Source organism: Humulus lupulus, chromosome X (genome assembly GCF_963169125.1).
Source record: "Humulus lupulus chromosome X, drHumLupu1.1, whole genome shotgun sequence".
NCBI classification, from domain to species: domain Eukaryota; kingdom Viridiplantae; phylum Streptophyta; class Magnoliopsida; order Rosales; family Cannabaceae; genus Humulus; species Humulus lupulus.
The window spans coordinates 202867461-202889132 of NC_084802.1; the positions used below are offsets into that span (position 1 = coordinate 202867461).

Consider the following 21672-nt stretch of genomic DNA (forward strand, 5'->3'; position numbering starts at 1 on the left):
CAAAGCTTAAATTACCTATGATTAAATCATTTTCTAGCTAAATCCCCAGGATATCAAGCTTCTAATCTTCCCTAGTATCATTATGACTCTAACCTCGCTTGAATATGAGCTCTAAAACTCGAGTTTACTTCGAAAATGCTAACGAGCGGAAAATGAGAGAACGAGAGAGTTGAATGTGTTTTTCTGTTTTTGTTAGGTTACTTAAAGTTCAAGTAACCTTAAGCAAATCCCAAGACTCGGGGTATCCAAAAATGCCCCCGAGGGTAAAATAGTCAAAATCCCCAGAACTCCCTCTTAATCTCACTAACTCCGAATATATCATCGAATATTTATTCCTATTACCTAATATCCTGCTAATGTACTAAATACCCCTTGACTCGCCCCAAGTCGAGTATTGGTCCTGTTGTGACTTTCTCGCTAACATGCTCCCTAGGATTGCCTCGTGCCGAGTAACACAAATATATCCACATAATAATGTGGTCTCACACATATATCATTTATACTCCAAATATACCCGTAACGGGCCAAATTACAAAAATTTCAATTCTGATAAGAAACGGGTCCACATGAATATTTAATACACCTAAACATGCATATTTAATGATACTATAATATAATTCACGTAATCATATAATGATACACATATATATCACATAAACACATAATTTTTCATAATGTGCCATCCTGGCCCCCTAATCAAGGCCCTAAGCCTTATTAAGTAATTTGGGACATTACACTCGGCTTCTATTCTAGCAATGGATTTGGACATTCAAAATTTTCAAGGAGAGGAAAAGAAGGACAAAGAAAAATTATGTGTTTGCGTTATATTTTGAAACTTTGGAGGCTTGTTTTCATGGTTGTATTTGGACTTTATATTAGTATTTTGGACTTTTGAAGATTAGGGACTATATTAGTTTATTATATGAATTAAAATCAACAAGAAGTTTCTATAATTTTTGTTTTAAAATTAAGTTTTTAGAGATTTTAATTTCATAATATTTGTATGAAAGAAAAAATTTGTCAAGTTTAACCAAACTGTTGAAAAAAAATTAAGTTTATCTCAATTTATTATTGTGGAAAACATGTTAAAAGTAAAGAAATTTTATCAAAAAAATGATATTTTTGAATTTTTTTACCAAAGCTCACAAAAAGCCAAAATCCAAAAATGGGCCCAACAAAACCCAAAACCCAAAACCCGCACATACCCAACCTAGCCAAACCCAAAACCCGAAACCCGAAAATGTGGAAAATCTAAAAATCTTTCGGGCGGGTTCAGTATCCCTTTTCTACACCCGAAATCCGCAAAAGCCAAACTCGATACGTTTAAAACCCGAAAATCCGACCCGTGTGCACTCCTAGCTCGGAGTGCTTTAACAAATTTTACTATTATAGAGTATTCATAACTATTCTCCTACGTACGCTTAATTCTTAATTAAAGAACTCCGGTAAATAAATAATGCTAATGGCCACAACTAATTAATATATATAGTCTTGTGATTTCATAATATACACACACAATTCATGAAAACATACATTATATACATTGATACATATTATACTGGATATCCAACACATAAATCTATGACTACTACTACTAGCATAAATATAAAATCTCTTAACACAGTGGCTGATGAGATATCATATCGATGCTTGTGATGAATCCTGGCCACTAAATTCAGAAACCTGCATTTCAAGATTTTATATATAAGCCCACAATATAAAGATACAGAAATTTAATAAGATCAATTATGCCTTGATGTATAATAATTAAATGACGGACTTAAATAAATCACACACACACATATATATATATATGTATATCTCTTTAGTTTTTCTTGTATTAAATTCATCGTTGCATATTGCATGCTGTGTTTATTATTTCTTGTATTTCGTGGGGCGTGAATACGCGGATCTAGAGCTTAACATTTATGTTTTTTTTTGTACAGTGGTCTTTCTAACTGAAATAACAATGAATAAAATTCAAAGTATTAGTTTCAGTTCAAATAAGTCACAAACTACTTGTTCAAAATATTACACAATATATAATATACATTATGTATACCTTTGAAGATTGCATGCCAACTCTTTTCAGGATGGATTAGCATCATCGATCTGTTGATCTAGCTTAACCTTGTATAATACACCAATATATTTATGAACTTATTAATACATATCTTTTATATATATATATATATATATATATAATATTATCGGACTAATAGAAGAGTAGGGAATTCAGTGAAGAAATCTCACTTTTTTCAGGAGCCGTTTGTTCTCCTCTAGCAAGTCTCGACGCTATAATTAATTCATTAAAACACAACGAAAAATATGATCAGCATTTAAACTCTTTTCTTATCAAGATTGATGTGAAAGTACCAAATTTAGTACTTACCTTTCTTTTCAGGTAGTTGATGTGCTCAGATAGGATCCTTCTCTGTTAACAATTAATCCATCATTAACATTATATTAAGAGTGTTTACTTAGTTAGTGATACTCCACTATACATTTTAAATTCAAATTTGTGGAATTTTGTTACACCAATAAAAGTATATGTGACCTCTTTTTGGTGTTGGACAACGGTAGTATCCGTTAGCCCTTCTCTTTTAAATTAGCAAATATTAGCGGAAGTTTTAATCTCATAAAACTAACTAAACTTGTTTTAACTATATAATAAAAACTAATTTTGAAATAACCAATTTCTCTTTCATATATATATATATTTGGCTTATAATTACATATACATATATATATATATGTATGTATATGTATACCTTCTTGCAGCGGACTCGTTCAACCCCAACCTTAAGCTGCCGCTCAAGCTGTTTCAATTCTTTCATGCCCAACGTTGATAGATCTTCACCAGCTAAGTTCCTATAAATATATATATATACACACACACATATTATATTAATCTATAATATATATATATATATACTGAATACTATAATATTCTCATGAACAACCTTGTAATATATGTATGCATATGTGTGAGAGCTAGAGTGTATTGGGTAAGGGATCATATACCTCAAATTTGCTTCCAAGGTTTCTGTTGATCTTTTCATTTCTTCAATTTTAGTCCTCCAGAACTGCAACCAACAAAAGTTGCAGTAGCCTTATGAATATATTATATTTTAGGTTTTTTGTTAGCCGTGGCCATATAACTAAAGGTAAAAAAGCTCCAATATAATATCATCATCAGGACAGGCCACCAGGTTCAAAATTTTCAGTTACCATGAAATTAGCCAGTTAAGAAAAAGAGAGATAAAGGCCGTATCTAGTAACTAGACTGATATATATATAAATCATGTTCATGAATCAACGAATCAAAATATACCAATTTCACATGTATACATCCACTACTTTTGTACAGACTTGCAGAGCAAAAACATCCATCATATATATATATGTGTGTGTGTGTTCAATATTTATAATTTATTTTTCTATATTTTCCATGAATATATTTTTTCATATCATGATGGGAATGAATGACCCTCATAAAACATCCCCAGTGAATCAATTATTGACACGTATAACACTTACGCTAATTAATTATTTAGTATTTTCTTAAGATTCTTTGAGGGAACTAGTGGCACTTTTGTATATAAAGAATATTTATAATTAATAATATCTTAAGTAAAACTGCATATATATATATATATACACACACGCAAGCGCATATGTTAGTTGTGTGTTATAACTAACACCGAAAGCGATCAACGGGGCATGGTCTAATTTATATAAAAAATCCTTACAGTATAATATGACACAAACAAGTTCATCTGAGAGAGAAGGGACTATACACACACACAGATATATATATATATATATATACAGTTAGATATACGTACATATACCTCTATGGCTCTAGAATGTTGGTCATCAGCGGATCCTAGCAATCCCATTTCACTCCTGTATCTCACAATGCTCCTCTCCATGCTGCAGCACAAAAAACAGATCACCCACAATATATATATATATACAAATAAAATGTATAAATGTGTAGAAATAGTAATATAATATATAGATGTACAGTGGGAAAATTAGAGGGTTTTTGAAGTGTTACTACTTACTCATGGCTGGCATATTGGTAGAGCTTCCCAGAAGGAGAGAAAACGATAAGACCAACCTCAGCATCACAAAGCAACGAAAGCTCAAAAGCTTTCTTCAAAAGCCCATTTCTCCTCTTTGAGAAGGTCACTTGCCTGCTCGTTGGGTTCTCTATTCTCTTCAGCTCCACTTTTCCTCTTCCCATCTCTCTCTCTCTCTCTCTCTCTCTCTTTCTCTATCTCCACAACTGCATATCTCTGTACTTAGTATAGTGCCTTCTATTTATAATAAGTATACAATGACTTTGTGTTTGTTATTATTATTATTATATATATTTATATGTGTAAAAATTCGCCAAAGTGGGAAAAAACAAAGTACCACATCCACATACATATGTATATATATATATGTATAATGTACATGCAATACAAGTTATAAAAGGTTGTGTTGATTTTTGGTTCCATCTTATTATGATGACTTTTGCTAAAGAAAGAGATGAGAGATTGAGAAGTGTACTATAGACGGTTTCATGTATGACGCCAATCTTAGATACGACAGCACTACGCAATTGAATATTTCTTCTGCTTTTGAAATAATAAATTGATGTATAATAATTACTTTTCTTACCCCTCTTTAGTTCATTAATTGTATATATTATTATTATATATGCATATTGACATAGTCTCTCACCAACGAAAAACAGTGTACGACTACTAAACCTTCATTGGTAACTGTTTGACGAACCTTTTTGGGCTTCATTCCATGCATCTGCACATCTCTTTTGAATGTACTCCAAAAAGTTTAAAAATATGATAATAGTACCCATATAATAACACCACATATTCATCGTAGATATAATTGATGATATGATCACCAAACTTGGTACTCCATCTTTTCAGAAATCTTCCACTAAACGATCGATCTCAAATTATTTATGTCCATATAATATTCAAATCTATATCAATCTTTAATCATTTGATTTTAATTTCAAGTTAACGTTACTATTTTTTTTTTCTAACTATATAGTGTCTTTGACAAAAATGGTGATGCTGAGTGGAGCCCTCGTCAACTATCGCCAGTGACTTTTATGTTAATTTATGAGGATGATGAGACTTTGTTAAGAAGGGGCCACCAATTTGATGGCTAAATTCTCACGCTAGTAATATACAAGGATTGATATATTAATATTAACACTACTAGAAAACAGAATTTTTACGTCATCCCAGGTCGTCAGTCATCGTTTGTTGATCGACGTCATTGATATGTGAGGAGAAGCGGCGTCAGTAATCGTTGACTGACATCGTCGATACGCAAGGAGAAATAGCGTCGGGTAGATTACTGACGCCACTTTTGTTAAAAATGATGACAATACTAGTACCAACGCCGATAACTACCTTAATTAGTCATCGACGTCAATAAAGGCAAATGACGTCAATTAGTGACTCCGGTGGATCACTGACGCCAATGCCTATTAGCCATTGGCCTCCCTGATCTATTAACGCCAATAAAAGTATATATACCAAGAGTTCGTCGAGCAAACTCATTTCTTCCCCCATGTGACTGAGATCTCTTTCTATTCTCTCCTCCCAAGGGGCAGCGACCGCCATTAAAATTGTTTTCAAGGCATGTTCGTCACTTTTATGCAACTTTTAGCTTAAAGTTACTGATTCCTATAAGTTTCTAATAATTTTTAGCCATGTACATTGTATTTTTTTTTGTAGTAATCCGTGTTTGTTGAGGATTTGAGAGTGAAAACTTGGTTTAGGATATTTCCATAGCTAATACTGATCATTGTAAGTTTTTAATATTTTTTTCAGAGTTAATTTTCTAGTTTATATTATATAAATTATTTCTTTAAAATAATTTTGGATAAGCTTATTTATAGCAAAAATTCCCAACCTAGTTTACCTTTTGCACTTAGGTCCCTAATCTTAATTGTTTTACATTTAAATCCCCAATATTTTAAAAAGTTAGCATCATTAGTCATTTTTTTTTACTTTTCCATTCAATTTTTTCAGTTAAAAAACTAAAGTTTTGTGGCAAAAATCCCTAACTTATACATCCTTTTAAACTTAGGTCCATATTTTTTTTCCAAACAAATATAACTTAAAATTTATTGAAAAAATATATATTTCATAATTATTTTAAATTTATAAATATATGAGATTTATTATAATATTTAAATAATAATTAAATTCTTTTTTAAGTGTGTTTTTAGCATAGTAGCAATAAATATTTGTATATATATATTTAATGATAATTTTAAAAATTATACTATAAATTATTCAAAAATAATAAAAATTAATATTATAAATTTGTTTTAATTCACAATCATTGAATCACAAAGTAATGTCATCACTATTATTTTGATTATTCAGATTTTGTTAAAAAATATCAAAATTTAATGTTGGGGACTCATATACAAAATTATGTATAAGTTAAGGATTTTTGCCACAAAACGTTAATATTTTGATAGAAAAATTGGATGGAAAAGTGAAAAGGACTAAGTATACTTACTTTTGAAGAGGTTGGAGATTTAAATGCAAATTTTTTGAGATTAGGGATCTAAGTGCAAAATGTGGGTTTGGTTGAGAATTTTCACTGCAAATAAGCATTTTGGATATTATATAATTTTTTTTTCTTGCAGTTAATTTTAGATTTGGAGGTTTTTATTAAGGTTTTATTTTGTTTGTATATTTAGTTAATTAATTTTTTTTTATATAATATGCATTGTGTATACTTTTTGTTAATTATATATTATCATTTTTTAAAGTTAATTCCAGATTTAACGAAATTTTTTGTTTTAATTTATTTACAGAATTAGTTTGTAAGTTTAATTTTTTTATAGTTAAACACATTGTCATGATTTTATTAATTTTTTTTAGTATTTTTATGTAATTTAATAAATTTGCTTTACATTTTTGTACTATTAGTTTTAATTTTTTTTTGTTCAACTTTTTATGTTATTTTTTTTATTTGGTGGTGATCAAATTTGAAGAAACTTATATTGGAGGAAAGTAATTAAGCTTTAATAGTATTTATTTATCGAATTATTTAATAATGATATTGAATTTAGGATTGAAAATTAGTGGAGATAGATTTTGTGAATGTGTATTACTGTGATATAAGGTTGAAATTACACATGTTTAATTAATGTGTATTATGTGTTGTATATAAGTACTTTTTAAATTTAGTATATATTATAGAAATAGGAAAAATGTTGTTCCATTTTTTTTTAGATAAGTTAAAATTATGCATGTTTGATTTTGTGTGTTGTGCGATGTATACAAGTACTTTTAGAATTTGGGATATGTTATATAAATATGGGAAATGTTGCCCATTTTTTTTTCGATATAGTAATTGAGTATATTTTCACATGTTTATTTGTTTGGTTAATTGTTGTTATGCTTTTTTACTTTAAATTTTGCTCATATTCCCTTTCAAATAATAATAACCTTTTTGCTCATAATCAAAATTTGAATATGTTGTATATAAACAGAAGAAACTCTGGCATTTTATATAAATATATATATATATATATATATATATATATATAAAGTTTAGGTAATTCAACCTAATTGTGAATATTTTAGTTTTGTTTTGTTTGTTAGGAATTTGACAATGAATAGAGATAAGAAGTTAACATATAGGTTATTGGTGAAATATAGGGATGAGTTGAGTATTTCTTGTAATTTTGTGTAAAAAATGCTTAAAATCCTAATAGTAGTCCTTGTCTTTCTGTTAAGTATGGTAATATTGTGAAGATTATTTTTTTTACAATAAAGAAACAATTTTTTAAGAGCAGAATATATAAGAGTTATAAGGTGTGGTTTAGAATATACAAGAGTTATAAGGTGTGGTTTAGAAAAAATCAATCTTAGTGACGAAGGACCATTTAAGAAGGATAAGTTAAGAATGTTTGAAACTAGCACTATGTTATTCAAGGATAATGTGCTTCAATTTGCAACTTGGAGATGATTGTACTTCCTTCTCTGATGACATTATATGTGAGGTTTAATGTTATTTGAAATTTTGTTGATAATTAACTTTTTTTTTTTAATTTGTAGAGTGTGCATCCATATTAGGGAAAACGAGATAAAGAAAGAAGAAAAAGAAGTAGTATTGAATGAGGTTATGCTACAATATACATAGGAAGTAATGCCTGTAACAACAACGAAAATAACAAACTTAGTTTGTTACTTAACAGAAAGAGTAAGAGGAAAAACTAAACTAATCCTAATATGCCCCCTCAAGATGGAGTGTATAGACTTTTTACACCCATCTTGGTTACAAGGTCATGAAAGTAAGTTGGAAACAAGGCTTTAGTGAGAGCATCTGCAATGTTTTTTTTGAGCTGAAATGAATAAGGTTGAGAGATATCCATTGGTCACTTTGTCCTGAACCAAGTGACAGTCTGTTTCTATATGTTTGGTGCGTTCGTGGAACACTGGATTCTCAGAAATATGTATTGTTGAACTATTATCACAATATAGAAGTGCAGATTTTGTGTTAGATATGCCGAGATCGTTCAAGAGAGCTAGTAACCATGTTATTTCGCAAGTGGCATTAGCCATAGCATGACACTCTGCCTCTGCTGAAGACTTGGACATTGTTTGTTCTTTCTTTGACTTCCAAGAAATGAGACTATCTCCAAGGAAGATGCAGTAGCCAGAAATAGATCGCCTATAGTCGACACAACTTGCCCAATCAGCATCAGCAAAATATTTTCAGCTGCACATCTGTGGGAGAGTGGCTTGTCTCGACATAGGCTTGGATGTGATGGAAAGAATATGCCTTCACCAGGAGTGGCCTTTAAGTATTGAAGAACTCCTCGTGCAGCTTGTAGATGAGGTTGTCGAGGAGTTTAGAGAAACTGGCTGAGGTGATTCACAACATAACATATGTCTGACCTTGTGATCGTGATACATATTAACTTCCCAATTAAGTTGTGATAAGCCGTTGGATCTGGTAGAATGTCCCCTTCATCTTTGCTGAGTTTGAGATTGGGCTCCATACGAGATAAGGCAGACTTTGTACCAAGATAGGCTGCATCAGAAAGAAGTTGTAAGATAAAGGGACATAGGGATATAGAAGTACCTTTGGAGGATCCACCTATTTCTAAACAAAGGAAAAAACGCAGCTGCCCAAGGTCTTTCAAATTAAATCGACTATCTAAGTTATTTTTGAAATCAATGACAACATTATCCTTGTTACTAGTTATAAAAACACATGAAATATTTTTTAATAAATAAAGAGTGGTCAGAAGGTGATTGAAAAAAATCGGTTTGAAGAAGTGTGGAACTTAGTTTTTGGAACCATTGTCGGGATGCTTGTATGAGGCCATAAAGATTCTTTTTGAAGTTTGCAAATTGCATTGGAAGGAATTGCCCCCTTAAGTGTATATCCTTGAGGAAGCTTCATGTAGAAATCTTCATGTAGATCACCATGGAGGAATGCATTATTGATATCCATTTGGTGAAGAGTCCAATTTTTGAAGGTAGCTAGAGCAAGTAAGAGTCATAAGGTGGTGAATATGGAAACTAGGGCAAAGGGTTTGGAGTAGATGTTTCCTTGTTGTTGGGTATATACCTTTGCAACAAGTCGGGCCTTGTAGCGTTCTATATCACCATTTGGCTTGTATTTCACTTTGTACACCCACTTGTTTCCAATGGTATGGCATCTTTGAGGAAGGCAGGTTAGAGTCCATGTGTTGTTTGCTTCAGGAGCTTTAAGTTCAGAGTTCATGGCCTGCTTCCATTGTGGTTGTATACATGCGTCTTTGTAAGATTGTGGCTTAGTTATGGTGTGGGAAGCAAGGATGGCTGCGCGAAACTGAGGAGACATTTTGTGTTGAGATTGGTTAAATAAAATGGTTAAGATGTTTACACGTTGAGGTGCAAAACACTTAACACTTTTTACTTAAGGAGAAGTGAAAACATGAGATTGTGTAGAAGGCACTAAAAATGACTTTTATGGGTCTAAAGTGATACAATGAGGTATCCAAACATTTCCAAAAATTTTGGTAGCATTTGGAGAAATTTTAGGATCATTGGAGGGGTCCAAAGTCAGAGGGTGTGGCGATGCGTCACCCCCTAAGTGGCGTAGCATCGCCAAAATGTGAAGGGCTTCAAAAGCCCCAGCAGGCGATGCATCGCCTGCTAGTAGGCGACGTATCGACGTGTCGACTGGGCAATCTTTTAAGGACGTATAGTTACGTAAATTGCTCCAAATGATGTGTTTTAAATGCTCTAATCCTATTGGTTAGACTAATGACGATTCCTACACTATAAATATGGGTTATTAGAGTTGTAAAGTCTTGATCACACTTTCCAACTCTGTCTCTGTCTCTCTGTCTTCCTCTCTCTAACTCTCAAAGACCAAAGATTTCTCCAAGAAATTCATCAAGCTTTTCTTGACTTGCATGAGTTTTAAGGCTTGTTAAATCCCAAATCTTATTCTACTTAGTTGAAGCTTCAAGCAATAAGGGAAGGCTTGGAATAAAGATTTTGGACAACAATATATTTATTGTGTATAAGCCTTAGAAGTTTCTCAAGTTTGAACATTCAAGTTGCTCCAAATCAAATGTTGTATCTATCTAACCCTAACTTTGTTTTGTGTTACTCTATTGTGTTTTCATTGTTAGTATTGACGATTAAATGTTTCTACGTTCATCATATCGTCATTTAATCATTTAGTTTCTTATACTCAAGATTGACATTTGTTTATCGAGTTTTTCGGGAACTAGAATTATGAAAGATAAGAGAGCTAAAAAGAAAGGATTTAAAATATGCAAGCAAGGTTTTTATGTGGTTGGGGGCGTTCAATTAGCCTTAGTCCACGAGTCAGTTGTGTTAGAGCTTAGAGAGCTTTTGACAATGGAGTTTTTTGCAAGTTTGAGCAGAGTAATTACTTATAAGAGAAAATCTGGGGATCCCTGCTACAGTGCACAACTGGTCCTACTTATAGGCAATTTAGGTGCGATGGGCTTGGGCCGGACTAATCCGGGCCCAATAGGGATGTAATCATGGTTTGCTCGCTAATGGAGGCTTAATACAAAGGATATTGGTAAATAATAAATATTAATCAGGGCCCATTGGGCCGGCTTGGGCGTGGCCAAGCCGTACAACTGTCAATACTACGTAACCTTAGATTGGTCTGCGTGGACTTCTAAGGGGATCCTGGGGACATGATATGTCAGAGTAAGGGCAGTACTGTTTCCTAGTAGCAGCGTACATTATGTATGTAATCTCTTCTGCAGGTTAGGTTAGGAGACCAACTTCCATGTTTCTTGGAAATGTGTCAGCATCAGGGAAGATAAATCCTGCCCTATCCGGACGTCAGGTCCAGGTTCCTTTACCAATGTCCCGGTCCACTCACCAGGACCCTGGTTCGTTTACCAGGGATCGAGTTCATTCTTGACAAGGTTGTATTCCCAGACTGCTGGGCTTGCCACCTCTTCCCGCATCCCGAAGGATACAGACAGGTTGGGACCAGGAAGATGAGTTAGGCCTGCATCTTGGTCTCGGTTCCCTTGTCATGGTCGCGCCTATCAGACGTAGTTGGGCTTACTGATGACTGGGCCTTTAGAACTTTCTTCTTCCCTATTCTTTGGGCTCAGGATGGGCCTTTGATCTCTTTGGGAGAGCACACGGGCCCATTATATCATGCCACATGTCCCATTTTCATTTGAGGCTCCATCTATGAAGACCTTCCATAGAGGAGTGATGGGGTCGACGGGTTCTTCATCTTCGGTGATCTCGGTGCATTCCACAATGAAGTCGGCCAGGGCCTGCCCCTTGATGTAAAACATATGCTATGTCAAACTGACTAAGCTCCATGGCCCACTTCAAGAGTCTTCCCGATGATTCGGGTTTCTGTAATACTTGCCGTAGGGGATGATTCGTCAATACCTTAATGGCATGGGCCTGGAAGTAAGGTCTCAGCTTCCTGGACATTGTCAATAAGCAAAATGTCAGCTTTTCAATTAATGGGTATCTGGACTCTGTGCCCAGCAACCTTTTGCTCACGTAATAGATCGGGAGCTGGACCTTTCCCTCTTCCCATACTAACGCGGCGCTAATGGCGTGTTCCAACATGGCCAGATATAGGTATAACGGTTCCCCGTCCACTGGTTTCGACAAGATTGGTGCTTGGGCTAGATGTTCCTTCAATTTCTAGAAGGCTTCTTCACACTCGGCCGTCCATTCGAACCTCTGGCCTCCACACAGTTTATTGAAGAACGGGATGCACTTGTCTGTGGACTTCAAGACGAAGTGGCTTAAGGCCGCTATTCTTCTCGTCAAGCTTTGAACGTCTTTGTGCTTCCATGGCGAAGGAATTTTGATCAGCGCTTTGATCTTATCCAAGTTGGCTTCTATTCCTCTTGAGCTTACTATGAAGCCCAGGAATTTCCCGGATGCCACACCAAAGGTGCATTTTTTGGGGTTCAGCTTCATCCCATACTTCCGAATGATGGCAAACGCCTCTGCTAGATCATCTGCGTGTCCCTCCGAGGCTCTGGACTTGACCAACATGTCGTCTATGTAGACCTCCACGTTCCTTCCCAATTGAGTCTGGAACATCCTGTTGACCAGCCTCTAATAAGTGGCTCCGACGTTCTTGAGACAGAAGGGCATGACTATGTAGCAGTACACACCTTTGTCTATCTGGAAGTTGGTGTGTTCTTGGTCCACTACGTGCATTGAGATCTGGTTGTAACCAGAGTAGGCATCCATGAAACTCAATATCTCATACCCAGACGTTGCATCTACCATTTGGTTGATCTGGGCCAGAGGGAAATAATCTTTCGGTTAGGCCTTGTTAAGGTCAGTGAATTCGATGCAAGTTCTCCACGTCCCGTTCGGCTTTGGTACCAACACCGAATTGGCTATCCAAATAGGATACAAAGCCTCCCGAATGAAGTTGATTGAGGACAACTTCTCAACCTTTAATCTGAGGTCCTTTGCCCTCTCCGCCCCTAGAGGTCTTCACTTCTGTCGGACTGGAGTTGCATTCACGTCAATGTTCAGGGCGTGACATATGACACTGCGATCGATTCTGGTCATATTTGAGTGAGACCAGGCCATTATATCCTAGTTCTCTATGACTAGGGAAATAATGGCAGCCCTGACCTTTGAATTCATGTTTCTTCCGGCTCGGATAACTTTGGTCGGGTCGCTATCACTAATACACACCTCTTCTACCTCCTCCATGAGTTCTAGTGCCCTGTTTGCTCCTATTCATGGATCCAATTCATCTTCTTCTTGGATCACCCTCCGCGCTGGTGGTGGGGGTGGAATCGGATCAACATTTTCCTTTTCGAGAGGCTCTTCACGGACCATGTAAATTGGTTGGGCAGAGATGTGATAGCACTTCCAGGCGCTCTTCTGATCTCCCTGGATAGTTCCCACCCCTCCATTATCGCATGGGAATTTCATGCAGAGGTGGCAGATGGTGGTGATAACGCTGAAGTCGACCAGTGCGGGACGACCGAAGAAAACGTTGTAAGCAGTGGGGCAATCCACCACTATGAACGTGCAAAACTTGAACGAGCCCTAAAGCTCGTTCCCCAACGTTATGGGCAGTTGGATCTTCCCCATCGGGAGTAATGAGTCCCCATTAAAGCCATAGATCTGCGTTGGGCGTGAGGCTAGATCTGCCTCAGACAAGCCAATTACGGTGAAGGCCGGCTTGAACAACACATTGGCAGAGCTCCCGCCATCCACCAACACTCTGGACATAATTTTGTTGGCGATTTGGGCATCGATGACCAAGGGATATTTATGTGGGAAGTGGACGTTCTGGGCATCCTCTTCCGTGAAAGTGATAGGCAAGTTCATCAACTTCAGGCGTTGGGCCGGAGTCTGGACCAAAGCGCATACCTCGTTTTCGTGGTCGAGTTCGCTGAGGTAGCGTTTCTGATCATTCCGAGATGGTCCTCCAAGATAAGGCCCTCCTGATATGGTGGCCACGTGACCATTTATCAGTGGAGGCGCGGTTCTGGAAGGATATGGCATTTTGGGTCTGGGTGCTTTCACAGTCAAGGCCCCCTAAGGGGCCTGCGCTCCCGGACCTGCAGCGTACCCTCCTTGGGGAGGTCGGTACGATCTAGGCGCACCCGGAGCTGTAGGTTATCCGGAAGTTGCAATCAGTCTCAGAACTCCTATTGACATTCTGACCCATTGGTGGAGATGCCCCAACTTGATCAGATTTTCAATCTTGTCCTTCAATTGACGACATTCTTCGGTCGTATGAAACACACCCTTGTGATAGGCACACCTTTTGCTGGTGTCCCTTGAGTTCTTTCCCCCTTTGAACATGGGGGTTGGCTTCCAATAATGGACTGTACTGCCTGTTGCCAGGTATATGTTTTCTATGGTGTCCACCAGGTTGGTATATTATGTGCATTGGGGTTCATAACCCCTTTTTCCCTTTTTGGAGGGTTCGGACCGGTTCTGTCCCTTGCCCGATCTCTTTCCCTGGGAGGGGTTCATGCTTGCCTCTGTTCCCCCGACTTGAGACGGTTGAACTCCGACAGGAGTGGCACCCGACTGGCGCCATGCTGTACCCGGGGAACGGGGAAGATTGTGTTGGTGCGTACCTCGTTGAAGTGAGACCATAAACTATCGGGGTTACGAATGTCATCCCATGGGTACCAGTGGATCCGGGCGTCGCTGGAGGTGACGGATAATGGTTTGTGGGGTACTGTACCCCGTATCCAGGAAAGGTCTGGGCACTCGACTGGGTTACTGGCTACCACCCAAAAGCTTGGATTCGGGCCTCCTCCCAGTTGATAAAACCTTGTGCCCTCCTGATGAATTCTTCGAGGGTGGCCGCCTTGTTGTGCTGCATATCGTCCCAGAGAGAGGATCCGGTCCTGATCCCAGACTGGAGAGCCACCAGGCACTGTCCATCGTCCACTTTGGTCTTCGAGGCTTCCTCCGTGAAGTGATGGATATAGGCCCTGAGGGTCTCTGTGGGATGCTGCTTGACATTGGTCAGTGCACTTGATCTGTATGTCCATCTTCATGGCGGCCACAAACTGTTTACGAAATGCCGATTGCAATCCGAACCAAGATTGGATTGATCCCAGTTTAAGTCTCTTCCACCACTCTTCCTTGGGTCCGGTCAGAGTGATCGAGAAACACAAGCATTTGCCGTTGTTGCAGATGTGAGCTACAGTCATCAGGTGGTTATGGCAGGACAAGTGGTCCCAGGGGTCTGCGTTCCTGGTGTATGCATGTAGGTTCGAAATTTTGAACCCTTTTGGCAATACCTCATCCAGGATGTGTTTAGCGCATGGCTCCTTCTCTTCCTCTTCGGAATTAGATCCTCCTCCTTCTTGTTTTCGGACCAAACGGTTCGTAACCTTCTTTAACGCGACCAACTGTTCCATGAACTGTTTGGCCATTCCATCATCTAGGGGGACTCTTTCATTCCTCTTGTCATTGAGGTTATTCCTCAGGTCGCCCCCTCGGGGGAAAATCTTTTCATTGTAGGTCCGTTCCTTTCGGGCATTTAGGTCGTCGTGGAAGTCTATCCGGAAAGTGTCGTCTCTCGAATTGATAGCTTTTGGATTTTCTGTGCGCTGGTGTCACTGGGATGGAAACGTCATTCCCGTTCGGTCTATCTAGGGACAGTCCAGGGCTTGACACCCTATGGGCACTTCCCCCGTGGATCAATCGGATGATCCTATCCTGGGACAGGATGCATCCGTTCTTTCCTAGGGAATTGCCCTGGGTTGGCCCCGGCTCTTGGAACGGGAAGTGTTTTCTTTTGGGGGTTTCCTTTTCCCATAGGATCAACCATCTTGGCTTTTTCTTTTTCTTGAGTGGGATTCGACGGCTGTCTCCGAGGTGTGGTCCCGGAGGAGGGATCGGGCTCGTGTTCTTAGGTATACTGGACCTAATTGGTGGGACCGGCGGCTGTGTTCTTGGAGGTGGAATGGTTGGAGGATTGGCTGCCAATCCTTGTGCAGCAATGAAGGCTTGAAGAGCCAGGAGGGACTCTTGCATCTGGCGGGTGGCCACTTTCTGTTCAACTATCCTGGCTTCTTGATCCAGGACTTATTGTCTCAAACAGACCACTTTCGATTCCTTCTGTTCGAGATTCATGACTTTAGGACCAACATCTTTCGCATTTTGATCCGGATATTACCTTTCATTCTCTTCATCTTCCTCATAGTAACCCTTGTCATAGTCAGCCCCGTCCTCGAAATTCTGGGAGTCGTAAGATAGAGGCTCTTGATAGGGTGTTTCCTCTAGTTGGTCATGAGGGAATGGGTGATTGAGCAATGGTTCTTCATTGACCTACTGTTGTTGGTGTGCCTGGTGTTCACCATTGTTGCAGATGTTCACAATCAACTCAAGCTTCCTTCGGTTCTCAATGAAAGCACCAAAATGTTTACTGAGTTTTTTGGAAACTAGAATTATGAAAGATAAGAGAGCTAAAAAGAAAGGATTTAAAATATGAAAAAAAGGTTTTTACATAGTTGGGGCGTTTAATGAGCCTTAGTCCACGAGTCAGTTGTATTAGAGGTTAGAGAGATTTTGCCTAGATTTGGTTTTTAGTTGTGGGAACTTAATTTTAAGGGCCTGGGATCGATCCTACTACCTAGTTGAGTAGGATTCAACATCCCAGAGGCTAGGTTTGGGTCTGGAAGTATTTATTTACTCATTTTTTATGAGGTTTTATATTATGGTTGTGGCTAGGTTATCGCTAGGGGCTTGGAAACAGGTTCGTGCTTGTGGCTCATTTATTGGTAACCTTTGCTTAGACCAAAGGTAAGAAAATTGCATCTAGTATGTGATGCATAAGATACATGTGTTTAGGGCATGACATGAATATTGAATATGAATTGATTAGAGCTTGAGTCTCTGTAAATGTCCATGATCATATTATGGCGAATGTTGAGTAAACATGCTGCATGCCTTATTTGGATATTTGACATATGATATATGCCTGGGTGCATTGCTTATTTGTGAGTGGTATTGACTCATTAGTCAGAAATGGCACGAGTCGTATGGAATTGACCTATGACTCAAGAGTGGCATAAGCGTATTGAACGCAGAGCCGAAATGATTAGATCTAATCAACATGGGAATTAAATGAATCATCATGAGCATTAAATGCTTGACCAACCTCAAGTTCGATGAAAATAAAAGTGCTTGTCTCGTCTAAAGTCTAGTTACATAGAGCCAAGGCCAAAAGGCTCAGGTGACTATAATGTCACATGGCTTAGGGTGCGAAGCCCAAGTTCGTGACTCATTAGTCACTTATCTGGTTCAAGTTCGTGACTCATTAGTCACTTATCTGGTTCAAGTTTGTGACTCATTAGTCACTTATCTAGTTCAAGTTCGTGACTCATTAGTCACTTATCTGGTTAGGGTATGGAACCCAAGTGCGTGACTCATTTGTCACTTATCTGGTTAGGGTACAGAGCCCAAGTGCGTGACTCATTTGTCACTTATCCGATTAGGGTGTGGAGCCCAAGTGCGTGACTCATTAGTCACTTATCTGATTAGGGTACAGAGGCCAAGTGTGTGACTCATTAGTCACCTATTCAAAGATGGACACACTAGCCATCTATTCTCAGATTGACTTGATAGTCATCTATACAGGGGGCATGGCCCATAATCATTTATTTGGACTTGTCTACATGCTATTATGATTTAGTGACAAGTTATTACCTGTTCATAAGTATATTGAGTTTTCTTGCTGAGCTTCGGCTCACAGGTGCTATGTAGTGCAGGTATTATTTGGACTTGTCTGCATGCTATTATGATTTATTGACAAGTTATTACCTGTTCATAAGTATATTGAGTTTTCTTGCTGAGCTTCGGCTCACAGGTGCTATGTAGTGCAGGTAAAGGCAAAAGAAAGCTGGACCATTCGTGAGTTGGAGAGCTTAGGTGACGATGTGTACATATGCGGCTGCTCGACCACCACGGCCGAGGGTTTAAAGAGGAACTAGGGTTAAACCCTATTTTGCCGTTTAGATCGACTGTTTGTAAATATTTTATTGTAATTAACCTTTAAAATATATTTTTGGTATCCCAATGTAAACAATAAACGTTTTAGTGAAACGTTGTATCTTTAACCAAAATTTTTATATGATATGACTATATGAAATGTTGTATCTCAATGAAACATTGATATGATTATATGATTACCTGCTCAGTGAATATATAAATGTGTTATTTGGATGTTGGGATTTAAAGCATGAGGTGTATGTTGGAAGATAAGGGATTATGAATTGATTTATGAATGCCATGGGCATGTTTTTAGCACTGTAGTGGTTTGTGAATGAAGTGTGATATGATTGTTCCCGTGGGGAAGGCTTTTGAATATACTCATCATGTTTAATGGGTCAAGTTATTGACTGTAGATTCAATCAGAAGGTATGTATCCAAGACAGATAATGAGACCTGATGGTGGTTATATCGAGGTTGGGAATTACAGCCAGGGTTTGAGTTCTTCACCTGCCCCAGCAGGTGTTCACAAATGTGCAATTAATATTGCAGAGGCAAGGAAGAGATTAGGTGTTTGAAACAACATCAAGTTCTGTCAGGGAACACCTCTTCCTTTGCTATGCCAGGAGTGGCACCAGTATTGGCTCAGCCTAGGGTTGAGAACATGTGGGAATTTTCGTGTGGAAGATTCCAGGAGTATTACCCTCCAGTTTTTGAGGGAGGCCTAGATCCATTTAGAGATGCGCAATGGATGGGCATGATCAGTTCCATTCTTGACAGTATGGGGGTGGTATGTCACGATAGGGTGATCTGTGCTACATATGTATTGCGAGATGATGCCCAGACGTGGTGGGAAGTATTATCCAAGACACAAGATATAGCTGTGATGGTCTGGAATGAATTTAGGCAGCTGTTTAATGAAAGATATTACTGTGATGCAGTCAAGACTGCAAAGATGAATGAGTTTCTGAACCTGGTTAAGGGAAATGAAATAGTAATTGAGTATGTTAATAGATTTGATGGGTTGGCCAAGTTTGCTTTTGATATGGTACCCACGGATGTAGCTCAGAGGAAAGGTTTATCCAAGGGTTGAATCCCAGAATAGCTCAGGGCATTGGAGTCGCTCTAGTGTATGAAATCTCTACTTATGCTCGGGTTGTAGGGAAGGCTCTTGCTGTTGAGGGCACAGGAAATGAGATTGAAAAGGAGAGTGCAGAAGAGCGCGGAGCTCAGATAGTGACACCTCCGTTTATTAGATCGGGCAAGGACAAGGATTGGAAAGTCTACCCAGAATGCACTCGGTGTAAGAGGCGTCATCTGGGAGAATGTCGAGCAAGGGTATGTTTCTTTTGTGGAATGGTTGGGCACCATAAGAGGAATTTCCCAAAGCAAAAGAAGGATGAGAAAAAAGGGGTGGACAGCTCGACTCCAGCTCGAGTGTTCGCTCCTGCAGTCAGAGACTGAGACTGAGGCTGGTTCCTCAGTGGTGGCAGTCAGAGTGAAGTGATAGAGAAAATTAGAAAAATGATGCTAACTGCCCAGAGTGTTAGGATTAATGCCATAAAAGCATGTAAATACATTTTATTAATTTAAGTAAAAGTACAATTTTATTATGTTTGAATGTTGTAATTAATGTTTGAATTAATTATATAATAATATCGAGAAAAATCTTTATTCATTCAAGAGAATATGATCTTGTATTAATATGAGAAAATTAAGATGATATATAATGAATAAAATAGTCAGTAACATATTAAAGTAATGAATCTTTAATGAATGGTTACTAGTGCGGTATACTAAGCATACGAGATGCAAGTGATCTAGTTCGGATTACCGATATGGATAGACATCTTAGTAAATGTGTTGTATATAATAGAGATTATATATGACATGACCAATGTGAATTAATTATCTTTATAAACTTGGCGTTTGACATAAAGATTTAATTCTTATCATAATAGATGATCATTTGTAGATTAGTCTAAATCCTGAGTATTCATGAACTCATGATTCTGTTTATTGGATCTTTTGATTCACTCGTTAAGGTTTCTTAGTATAATGAGGCTAATGACTTTTGTTTTGGAGATTCAATATCATGAATGGCTGGGAACATGATTTATAATAATGGAATCCATACTTTCCGAGCAAATCAAATATTGGTCCCCTTAAGGGTTAATTCTGGAACTGAATAGTTATTGAGCTCAAATCTATAATTTGACTATAAATTAATTATTTGCTAGTGAATTAATGGTATTGAAGGATCAAGAGGTAATTATAAGGGTAAAATAGAAATCTTGACCATCTCTAATTAACAAACCAATAAATGGAGGATAAAACTACATTTATTGATTATATCAATGGACTATAAGAGAAAATTCTGTAAATGTAATTCTATAAATACTTAGAGTGCAATTCCATATTTATAGTGGAGTAATCTTGGAATTAATAAATAAGATTATTAGATTAAAGAGTTTAATTAATAATCTGATTTATTGGAGCTTCGTATTATAGGTTCATGGTTCCCTGATCACCTCTGTCCTACACTGTCAAGGGTAAAGATGTCAAAAGAATGATTTGTAGAGAGAAAGACTTAATTGTAAAAGAATTAATTTTCGAGTGTAAGGAAATAATTATGTGATAATTATGGGAAATTGATTAATTATGAATTATTTAACTATATAATTTTTATTTTGAAAAACTATATGTTAAAATAAATATTAATCATGTTTGGATTAATATAAAGAGAGAGATTAATAATTATCTTATTTATAATAAGATATTTATATATTTATTTAAGACTGATATTTTAAGATAAAGTTAATTTTGAATTAACTGAGATTTATTTTAAGATAAATATATTGTCTTAAATATTGATTAAACAAACAAATGAGAAAATTAGGGATAACCCTAATAGTGTGGTGCGACACACTCACTGCATAGGGATATTTGTATGTCTGGCTTTGAATTTTGAATTTCAAAATTATTTGTTTAATTAATTATTTAATTATTCTTTCTAAATATGATTTAAAATTAAATAATTAAATAGGTTATAACTAATCATTTTTATTTTAATAAAATAAAGATTAATTAATTAAGTTAATTATCTTTATAAAACTGAAAGAAGTAGTTTAGACTGAAGAGCGATACTTTCAGGAATAAGTTGTTTTAAACAATTAAAAGGTTTAGACTATGAGACTCTCTCTTTGAAAAAAAAACAATAGTTTTTCCTAAACCTAAAAAACTATTCAATACACATTCTCTCAATCAAACCTCTCTAGATCTCATGTGTTGAGTATGTCAAGAGAGTTCTAAATCAACCTTTTGAATCCCACGTGCCCACACATGTCCTTGTGTGTTTGAGGATTGGTCTGGGAGATCAAGGTGTGAGTAGTAGTAGTAGCAGTAGTGGTAGTAGCTTGTATTAGTTTTAGTGGATATTGGTTCAAGCTGAGAAATATTAATTTTAACATAAGGTTTGATTAATATTGCTGGTCCTAGAGATATTATTTATTATAACTATATGCCCTGAATATCCGCACGCACTTTGTCGAGCTAGAAAATGGCCTAAACCGATCGACCACGTGTCCACCGTTCACCCGGAGCTGTTTGTTGTAGTCCCCTAAGCAAATAGCTCGAGCTGATGGATCATTTAGTT

At 37.1% G+C, this 21672-nt stretch overlaps 2 protein-coding genes across 3 annotated transcripts; both read right to left on the reverse strand.

Moving 5' to 3' along the window:
* Positions 1-1450: 1450 nt before the first annotated feature.
* LOC133804835 (agamous-like MADS-box protein FUL-L) lies at positions 1451-4324 on the reverse strand. Of its 2 annotated transcripts, none has more exons than XM_062242958.1 (8): positions 4071-4324; positions 3849-3936; positions 3025-3086; positions 2772-2871; positions 2393-2434; positions 2254-2295; positions 2063-2130; positions 1451-1683 (listed from the first exon to the last, which is right to left on the reverse strand). In XM_062242958.1, the coding sequence occupies exons 1-7, from the start codon at positions 4250-4252 to the stop codon at positions 2089-2091; spliced, it is 558 nt and encodes a 185-aa protein (XP_062098942.1). In that variant the 5' UTR covers positions 4253-4324; the 3' UTR covers positions 1451-1683; positions 2063-2088. The 2 variants fall into 2 exon arrangements, with proteins under 2 accessions (XP_062098942.1, XP_062098943.1); XM_062242959.1 differs by having other exon boundaries at positions 3855-3936; positions 4071-4323.
* Positions 4325-8988: 4664 nt separating this feature from the next.
* On the reverse strand, positions 8989-9891 carry LOC133806644 (uncharacterized mitochondrial protein AtMg00820-like). Its single transcript, XM_062244739.1, has 2 exons — positions 9637-9891; positions 8989-9093 (listed from the first exon to the last, which is right to left on the reverse strand). The coding sequence occupies exons 1-2, from the start codon at positions 9889-9891 to the stop codon at positions 8989-8991; spliced, it is 360 nt and encodes a 119-aa protein (XP_062100723.1).
* Positions 9892-21672: the final 11781 nt, after the last annotated feature.